Below are 10,969 nucleotides of genomic sequence, written 5' to 3'. Positions count from 1 at the left end.
GCATACGCCGCCGCCGCCGCCGCCGATTAAGTGACCAGCGTAAAACTCTAATGTGCGTATTGGCGAATTTATCTTTGTTGTATCGTTAACATTCATGTAGACGAAATTAAACAAGGTGTATGCAGAGCGCCAACACAAAAATGCTCCCCACAATGATTTTTACTGATAACAATACAAATAAAATTGTGCACATTGTAAAATTTCATAGTTTAGTGTATCTGATAACAAAACCAGTGTTTTTATACAATTCAACACATTCGACAGTTTATCGATGGATTCGACGCTTCAAGAACAGAAAAAGTTACAAAGCGGTAATAATTGCGGTGTTTTAAAATTAAAAAAAAAAATATTGTTTACAAAATTATAATGAAAACAAATTTGAGGAAATATTTCAAGAGCATTATTTTTTTTGCAAACTAATATAAATTGGAATCTTATCAAATAAAACAACAAATAAAAATATTATATAATCAAACATTTATTTTCATTTTCATTAAAAGTACAGAACGTTTATAAAGCTTTTTAAAAAGATATTTCCTTGAAAATTTTCACAATATTTGACCTTTAAAAACCTGTTTTATTTTTTTATGAATAAGTGGGTTAATATAATACAATATTCTAAAGTTTTGTGCCGGCTTGTTTTAAAACCTAAATATAATGAATTACACAGTCTAAGGTCAATTTTCTCAAGTAAACTTCTAAGGATACTCTTCCGGTAAAAACACTTTTTGTACACACACATAATTTGTGTTTGTAGGTCAGATAACTTTTGAAGTTCGCAAGAGAAAACGGCGCTTAGAATAACAGTTATTATTTGTTTAGTTTTCGGTAAAAAAAAAAACGAAACCCAAAAGTGAAGAGTGCCGTGCTAAATAGGGTGTTAACAGAAAATATGGTAAGTAACATTCTTTAGTCCTTATTATTGAATATGGCAAACAACGCACACCTAGATTACAATGTCCAAAATTAGACCGGTTCTTCGTAGCCGAAGCGTTCCGAAATAAAGAGTTTTTGAGTCTTATTTTGTAAAAATCAAAAAACCGACATTTTGTGAAGGCTAACAGATAAGGCGAATTAAGTAACAGGTGTTTTTATCGCAACATCTGTTTGCTTCTTCTTGATAATTTTATATAGAATGCCTTGTCAAAGAAATTAGCTATATATGTATATAAAATTCATATTATGTATGTATGTAGGTATAGATCGAGTTGCGTCCTAAACGGATCGACCGATCACAACCAAATTTGCACAACCCACTAGAAACATTCCAAGGATGGTCATATGATAAAAATAATATCGATTTATAAAAGGGGCTTGGCACCTCCCATGCAAAATTAATATTTGGTACTACATAACTCTGAAGGTGTTCATGCTAGAACATCGGAATTCAGTAAGGAGTTATATGAGGTCAATCCCCAACACCCCCAAGAAAATGTGGGGTGGGGGAGAAGGGGGCATGGCACCTCCCATATAAATGGAATTTATCATACTGCATATCTCTGGATGTAGTAATGGTAGGATAATTAAAATTGGTAAGGAGCTATGTGACGTTAAGTCCTAACACCTCCAGTAAAATGTGGAATGGGGAAAAAGGGGGCGTGGCACCTTCCCTACAAATGGGATTTTTTAGAACTATGGCTGCCGTACAAACTTAGGTTATTATAACAGATAAAGTTTGACTACAGAGTTGTTCGGCTGTTATTCCTTTTGGATGTTTAGTAATCCTTCGCCGTTAAAATGTTTGTTAACTTCAGTCTATCCGCGTCTTCTATCTATATATATATATAAAGTTAAAATTATGAATGTTTATATGTAGGTATAAATCGGTTTGCGTCCTAAACAGATCGGCTGATCACAACTAAACTTGAATCACCCACTAGAAACCTTCCAAAGATGGTCAAAGGCTAAACATAACATCAATATAAAAAAAGAGGGTGGCACCTACCATTCAAACAGAATGTTTGATACAGCATAACTCTGCAAGTATTCATGCAAGAACATTGAAATCCAGTAAAGAGTTAAATTGGATCAATCCCTAACACCACTAAGAAAATGAGGGTTAGTATTCTTTTATGTTATCTTTACGGTTGATATTTTTGGGTACGCATGGAAAACCGGAAAAAAAACACTTCTGTTTAATTTGATATTAATTGATGTAATTTTTAGGTGTAATGATAATCCCAAAGGTGGTGCTTTCCTGTTACTTGCTGGAACAGCCGCAGTTGAAGTAAATGCGTGCTTTTTCATCTATATATGGCTTTACGTACAAAGATGTATTCTCTTTATAAATAGGAGAGGGTATTTTGGCGGAAACACTTCAGCAGCAGCTTTTGCTAAACAACTTCTTGAAATTAATTATGGCAAAATTCCTATTTCTTTACTAACAAATTTGATTCCTTTCCCTGCAAGTTTTTGAGAAATTATGACATCACCTGAAGCTTTAATATCTAATGTTTCTTCCAAATCTTGAATCTAGCTTTACAAACTATAAAATGCTTTCATAAAAGGCATTTTGGGCACCTTAAAATGAAGATGTTAATATCACTAGAACCAAGACAACTTATCACTCTATTAACACAGTCGTGGAAGAGTCCCAAGCTGTGCATATCCGATTGAGTTTATTAGCTCTTTTGAGCCATCAGAAATTTCTCCTCATCGATTGATCCTTAAAAAAGGGCCCATAATATCATAATATTTATGCTTCGTTATTTCAATTCTCCACGCTTATGTAGTGGGATAAGGCTTTTCATCACAAAACTTTTACGGACGATTCATTTTATCGGAAAATTTCGAAAACAAAAAAGTTTAAAACCAAGGATTCCACTTATACCGATAGATTTGTCTTTTCAATTTTAAATGCCTCAAATTTCCTATCCCTATCAATGAAGCTCAAGGACGATCATTAGATGCGAATCAAGGGATTGATGAGCGCAATACAAACCTTTCTAGCTTCAGAGCTTCTGTAACTCAATTGTCAACCTCACCTACGCGAGGAGAATTCTGTTACAAATATGATTATATCATACAACAACAGTCATTAGCTCCAGCAGAAGTCAACTTACGAACTCATATTTTACCCATGGCCAGTTACGCGTAGCTTACATATTTTTATAGGAACGTGGGGTAAAACCCACGGGCATAAGCTAGTATATTATAATATATAATTTATTTGTGATAACTTGAGTAAATATTGACACATCTTATTGAAATTTGCTATATGGGCTCCTTGCCATCATCTCATCGCTATTTAAAAGGTCGTGGTCGAATAAAATAAGCTACATATATCTTTGCAAAAAAAAACTGTATATCAATGGTATTTCTTTTCTCAAGTGGAATTATAACAAGAAATAGGAAAAAATTCAAATTTTTAAAAATGGGCGTGGCACTGCGCCTTTTTTACTTAGCAATTTTCTATGTTTCGGCACCCATAACTCGAAGAAAAATTTACATATTGTAATACAATTGTGAATATAATTTTAGTTGTTTCATCATTAAAAGCGAAACCATTTATGCCAGGAACGTCACTCGTATATCATTCGATAGGCAATTTTATTTGTATTCATATTGATCTTAATAAGATTTTTATAAAACGGTTATTCTTAGCAGTAATTGGCATTTATCCGATCATCTTAATGCAGCCACCCTGACGTTGACGTTACTTTCCTAGAAGCTCTAAGTGTAGCTCCGAAGACTTTCCAACGGATGCTTTTGTCGCGTTATGCTGCCGAGCTACCCCAGAGAAACACCTTGAAACGTTAGGGAGTGACTATTCAGCCAAAGATGCCGCCCTCGAAATCATAAGCAGTCTTAAGTGGATGTCATTTCGTAATGGGTGAAAATCTCATAATCCTCGGCGCATCTACGTAATTAAAATTTTACAAGGACCCCGGGTTAAAATTTTAAAAATGTAGACCAAAGTTTGCAGACGTTTGTGTTCACAACTTTGATTTCAATAGTCTTCGTTAAATCAAAACGATATTTTAGAATGAAAGTCGACCGATTTTAAGTTGAAAGATGTTAACTGCTGTTTTCCGGACTTATGATATAAGAGCTCATTATGGATGACCGCGTAGCTTCAGTTTTCAGACTAGTTCGACTGTCCACTACGTTAGGGTAGTAGCACACACGGTCATTAGTTCGACTGTTTTGGGAAAGTTTTTGCTTCACCACCTTGAGTGTTCTTGCAAAGGACAAAACCTCACCTGGTAAATATACATATGTGCTTACGTATTCACATTTGTAAAAGGAGCCGTAACGTGTAGGTGATATTGAAACTTGGTTGATAGGCTATAATCAATATGATTCACTCCAAGGAACTAGTTTGCATAGGGCCGCCAACTTTAGGAAATCTCAAACCGGAAGACTTGGGTGTTGAAGGATTAAGTGTGAAAATCAAAATTAACATTTCAGATGCTGAAATTTCGCAAATAGACAACAGATGTTTGAATGTAAGCCCTGTGATTTTTCAAACCCTTATACGTACATACATATATCCTCAACTGAAGTTTCTCTAATAACTCCGTCACATAAGCAATTTTTCATATAGATGAGTTTAACACATGCTTATGCACTATGAGTAGATTGCACGTGTTTTTTATGGAGAATGGTAGAATGAGCGACACTGGCGCTATCTGATATTGAAAAGTAGCCAACTCCCCAATTTTGTTCCAAACAAATCATAAGAAGAAGAATTTGACATTAGCTTTGGCTAAGGGTGTTGGCACACTTTGCAAGTGAAATTATTTTTCCCGCTAGTCGGTAAATTTTCTAACATTTTTCGCAATTAAAAACTGCAATATAATAATCGAATACGACACAAAATATGTTAGCAATAATTTTTGTTGTATAGGGAGAATGTTTATAACAGTTCCTTCATATTTACAAACGCAACATCTTGGTTGATTGTGGCGATGTTATTGGAATGCATAAGCTTGTGTTAAAAGCATCTATATGAAAAATGTTATTGTGCCGCGGGCTTTATTCTTTCTGGCAATCACAATATAAAATTTTTTAAAAAATCGGCATCTTTTTTGGGTATTTTGCTTTTTTTTAACACCTTGTGTCATTTTATTTGAATTCATTGTTCATTAATAATTTTCTGAAAAAAATATGCAAAGTGAGCATATAAATTTATTATATAACTTTTTTTTAGTGTTTTGTTTTAATAACTTAGTGTGAATTGGGTGATGCAAAGTCCGTGTTAAGCTGACATCGCAAACGATTGTTTTTTTAAATAACTGTTGAACAGTTGGAAATAGTTATTTTTCGCAATTAGTTTCTTATAACTGGCAGTGATGTGCATCCGTTGATACCACTTTCGACCAATTTTCGACATGAACAATAAATGGTCTAAACATTATTAAAGGAGTAGAAAATATAGTAACGCGCCGGACGCCCCGCCGCCGATATTTTTGAAATTCGGCGGCGGCGTGCGAAAAAAGACCAAAATCGGCGGCGGCGGCGGCGTATATCTCTAATAAGCTATATCTTAATGAAAAATAGTTTTGTATCAATGATATTGCACTTACCAAGTTTTATTTATAGAGGAAATTCGGAGATTTTTTATAATGGGCGGTGAATTGAACTGTACAATTGAAACTTCCGCTAAGTACATAATGTTAGGTTACACCCGAACTTAAGCGCCAAATACACGACACGAACATTTCCGCGAACATTCCCGTTATGTCATGTTTCTGCGGCCTTTTCTGTCGTGTATGGTGGTGTTTGCCAGTTCGCGCAAATGTTCGCCAAAAATCAAAATATTTTAATTTTTGGCGAACATTTGCGCGAACTGTTCGTGCGTGTACGGCGAAATAGCTCATAATCGTAGTAATTTCTGAACGGAACAGACGTGCGCGGAAAAGTAAAATGGACAATAAAAAATTTCTGAGTGAATTTATTGAAATGTATAAATCTTTGCCATCATTGTGGCAAGTAAAAAGCAAAGATTATTGTAATAGAATTAAAAAGAATAATGATTATGCGACTTTAATCGAAAAATTAAAAAATTTTTTGTATAAGTTGGTCAAATGTTGCCTTGCTCATACGAACGTAATTTTTAAAATCATTTTGTGACGTGAATTCCAGTTCTTTAATAAGCTCACTTTGTCCAAGAACTGCTCGTTTTTTAAACCATTCTTTGCACCAAATTCTTTTTTTGCGATCTTCTCTCATTTTTTTACGCTTAATTGCCACAGCGAGCAATATTGCTGCAGCACAATTGTTGTCCGTATTCATCGCTGTCTGAAATAGAACTAATGTTCGGCCAAAAGTTCGTATGGTGTATGGCCAAAGCTGCGAACAAGATTGCGGAATGTTCGCGGAAATGTTCGTGTCGTGTATTTGGCGCTTTAGCCACCCTTATTTGTTTAATATAACTTGTTTTTTTTTTTTTAATATTAATAGCCTGTGTAGTTTTTAAATATTTATAATAGAATAAAAAATTTTATAGGAATGGTGGGACTACTAGAAAAATATGAAATCGATAGCGATGTGGAGTAATTAAATCAATCCATCGCCAAGCTGCGTTGCAGAATTCGTTTTAGAGGTATGGTTCCTTCGGCAAAGTTTCTTATTATGATCCCTAGAATACGATTTTCACAGAGCAATGAGCGATTTTTAAATCGACCCGCCCTAATACACCTAAATAAAAACTTATTTACGGTTAGTTACAGCTTATTTAAAATTTTTTTTTTTTCATTATTAATGAAAACACAAAGATTATACGAACATACTTATCTTATAACTTTAAACGAGCAATTCTTGTATATTTGTATGTTTGTATAGCCGAACGAACTCGGGAACGTTTCAACCGATTTAAATGAAATTTGGCACAGAGATAATGTATCACCTTCTAAGACTTTCTACCTAGGTATTGCCACTCAGAATACTTCACAAGGTTGCCACCTATTTGAAATAAAAAAAAAATTGCATGAGATATGCCGGTATGGGTATCAAACGAAAGGTATTTCACTCCGCATTACAATAGTGACATTTTTGAGTAGGGTTGCCATTTAGGGTTGCCGCCTATTAGAAATTAAAAAAAAGTGTATGAGGCATGCCGATATGGGTATCAAACGAAAGGTATTTTACTCCGCATTACAATAGGGATATTTTTGAGTAGGGTTGCCATTTAGGGCTGCCACCTATTCGAAATTAAAAAAAAAATTGCTTGAGATATGCCGATATCAGTATTAAACAAAGGGTATTTCACTCCGTATTACAATAGGGACATTTTTGAGTAGGGTTGGAATTTAGGGTTGCCACCTATTCGAAATTAAAAAAATCGCATGAGATATGCTTATATGGGTATCAAACGAAAGGTATTTCACTCCGCATTACAAGAGGGATATTTTTGAGTAGGGTTGCCATTTGGGGTTGCCACCTAATCGAAATTAAAGAAAAAAATTGCATGAGATATGCCGATATGGGTATCAAACGAAAGGTATTTCACTCCGCATTACAATAGGGACATTTTTGAGTAGGGTAGTTGTTTAGGGTTGCCACCTATTCGAAATTAAATAAAAATTGCATGAGATATGCCGATATCAGTATCAAACGAAAGGTATTTTACTCCGCATTATAATAGGGACATTTTTGAGTAGGGTAGTTGTTTAGGGTTGCCACCTATTCGAAATTAAAAAAAATTGCATGAGATATGCCGATATGGGTATCAAACGAAAGGTATTTCACTCCGCATTACAAGAGGGATATTTTGAGTAGGGTTGCCACCTATTGGAAATTAAAAAGACATTGCATGAGATATGCCGATATGGGTATCAAACGAAAGGTATTTCACTCTGCATTACAATAGGGACATTTTTGAGTAGGGTTTCCATTTAGGGTTGGGGTAGTTAGACGAAATAGTACTCTACTTACTCATATTCTATTAAAGCTTTAAAGGAGAATATTTAAGTTAAAATCTTCAATTGTTTTTGTTTTTATCCGCCTATTGATAAATGATTTTTTTTCTAATGGCAATTATTGTTATTTTTTAATTTTTCTGAATTTGAAAAATTGTATTTTGTTTTTGGAATAGTAAGTATAAAATTTTTAAGACAACCTGCCATAGCTGCGCAGATAGATCCATTTCGAAGCCTTCATCATCAGTACGCTTTAGGCATGCTGCGCTAACCATTTAGCTATACAGCGGTGGTTTGTTTGACTGGCAAATTTGCTACTTCTGTTCATTTTTACCAACTATATTTATTCAGTGTTGCGCCATCTGGTGCAAATCACTGATAATGCTGGATTTTTGTTTATTGTCAATTACTTTGTTTGACATTCCCAAGTGCTCATGGTTAATTAACAATTGTTTTTGTTTTTATCGGCCTATTGATAAATGATTCAAGGTTCAAATTTAGAAAAATTAAAAAATAACAATAACAATAATTGTCATTAGAAAAAAATTATTGTTCTGGCCTTGAGCTCGAATCGAACCTTGAACCTGAACTAACTGATAGTTGTCATTCGTGAAATTTACAAGTTTTTGGAATGTAATAAAATTGTGAGACTTTCATACACTGAAAGAGAAAGACTGGTAAAATCAACCGAAATACGGGTCAATTTAACCGAAATGTCTGTCAATTTTTATCCATCGCAACAAGATCTTGAATCAGCTGCGCACAAATTGTTGATTCGTAATTGACCGTTTTAGTAGTCAAATGAACAAAAAAAGTTGTTGTGATAGCTTTGTACGAAAGTACCTATGTTGCGGCATTTGCAAGGCAGATGAGTTTTCACTGACATCTCTTCATGGCAGAAATACACTCGGAGTGGTTGCCGAACAGTGCCGAGAGGCCACTTCACTTAGAAAATTACTTCTACTAGAAAAACCTTATTTCTAAAATTTTTATGTTGCTTTGCCCGGGGTGTGAACCCAGGGTCTTCCGTGTGGTAGGCGGAGCGCGCTACCATCACACCACGGCGACCGCTATATACATACGTAAATATGTGCATACATATAGTACACATCATACATAAGAACAAAGTAGAGAGCGCAGTGAGCGTAAAATTTTCTTTGAAAATTGCTCATGTATTGACAGTTGATCGCCGTTGAAATGACCAGTGAGATCAGTTGTGTTAACAAAAAAATCAGTTAGATTGATTAGGAATTTGTCAATTTTACAGAATTTTGTTAACTTAAGAGCGACAGCTTCTCTTCTGTTGAAATGACTAAACTAATTTTTTCGCTTGACAAAGAACTCGGTCGAATTAACCATAATTCGATCAATTTCACCGAATCTCCGTTAAGTCAAGAACAACAGAACCGATTTGTTGATTTTACTAGCACCATTTCTTTTAGTGTAGTGTATAGCTAAAAAAAATTTTTGGAATTAATAATTCGGCGCATAAAGATACTCGACCTAAAGAACTTAGTTATCGATTTCACTAATTGTCATAACAATCCCTTATACTATAGGCTGGAATTACCCATTTAAAATTTTTCATTCCAGTTCATTTTGCGGTTAGTGTTTGATATGTTTTTGATATCTATTTTTAAGGAAATCAAATATTGGTAAGTAAAAGTAAGTAAAAGTATATAATATATGCACATATCAAAAAAGTAGAGTTTGATTAATGATGACATGTAGAACAAACATGAAGCAAAGCTCGGTCGCCCAGGTACTAATTGATTGAGGAGAAGAACTAAGCTCAAAATATAATTTTTATCATTAAAATATAAAATTATTGCGCAATAATAAGTTTTATTTCGTCCATAAATAATCCGTAAAAAATGCGTGAGTACCAAGTGAAACATACAAGTGTACGTCTAAGATTAAGTCCATTTGCGAGGCTACTTCTGAAAAATGAAGAGACTATTACTGCACGAGTTTGCGGCTATTTTCAAAAAGATTCCGGCACTATTTTAAGGTCTCCTTCGGGATTCGTATAGGGTTTTTTCAAAATGTTGTCTATCTTAAGGGATTAGTTGGGAACCTATTCGGCATGACTTTGGCATCATTCTGTATTGAATTTGAAACATTTTCGTAATGAAGTTGGACCATGTTCGGATGAATACGGGGTTATTTCAGAATTGCTTTGACGGTTCCATCGGAGCCATATCGACAATAGGTTAGAAGCATTTCGGGAGGAGCTTCATCGGTTATCTGTAATAACCGATATCAACTAGTTATCCGTTCGTTATCGAAAGCCATACTATCTTCGAGTTATCGGTTTGCTTTTGGATCGTCATTGTCCAGTCATCGGGTTATTGGCTTTTTATCGGTTTATTATCGACGAGCCATCATTGTATTATGGGCTTGGTAAACTGTTTCGGACATCTGTTTAATAGAACACCTATGAGTAGTCGATAACTCGTCGATAAAAAACCCAATGTCACCCCGATTACAAAACTATAACTGGTCGATGGAAAATAGATTGCCTTCCAATTTGTTAATTGATAATCAACCCATTTACACAGAATTTCTGCAGTGGTCATTATGCGGAACATCCATGTTGTTGTTGTTGTAGCGATAAGGCACTCCCCGATAGTTTTGGGGAGTGTTATCGATGTTGATGGTTCTTTGCCGAATACAGATCTGGGTGGTCCCCCTTGAGGTATTAGCCCGATCATCTCGGGAAGGATGTAATATGACCAAATTGAACTTTCTAGGCCATCCCGCTTCTCACCCATTAGTTTAATGAGGAAGTTGGGGTCGCCACAGCCTGGCCTGCTAAATATGTGTATGATAATTGCATATTTGTAACAGGATTCTCCTCGCATAGGTGCGGTTCGCAATTGGGTTGCGGAAGCTATGAGTTGCGCTTATCAACTTCTTGAATTCCTCGGTATATCCATCTTTTCCGCATGCGTCCCTAAATCACAATGACCGTTGTAGAATGCTATAAGTTTATAGGTCTCTGCCCTAGATCAACCCAGCATACTGCTGGTACTCCATTCATTGTCAGCTGGCCATGTAGCTCTTGAAATTGCACAGCACGTGCGGCTCTGCCACGTTTACTGAGC

General features: G+C 35.2%; 1 protein-coding gene across 1 annotated transcript in view; it reads left to right on the top strand.

Annotated features, from left to right (window-relative positions):
* Positions 1-631: 631 nt before the first annotated feature.
* LOC137251081 (phospholipid-transporting ATPase IF) overlaps positions 632-10,969 on the top strand; it is a 130,750-nt gene continuing 120,412 nt past the window's right edge. The window contains exon 1 of the mRNA XM_067785061.1: positions 632-895. Within this exon, the coding sequence (XP_067641162.1) occupies positions 893-895 (3 nt within the window). The 5' untranslated portion in view covers positions 632-892. The remainder of the gene's footprint in view (positions 896-10,969) is intronic.

The sequence above is a fragment of the Eurosta solidaginis genome, chromosome 4 (assembly GCF_040869045.1).
Source record: "Eurosta solidaginis isolate ZX-2024a chromosome 4, ASM4086904v1, whole genome shotgun sequence".
NCBI lineage: Eukaryota > Metazoa > Arthropoda > Insecta > Diptera > Tephritidae > Eurosta > Eurosta solidaginis.
This window is presented reverse-complemented; position numbering and strand designations above follow the sequence as displayed.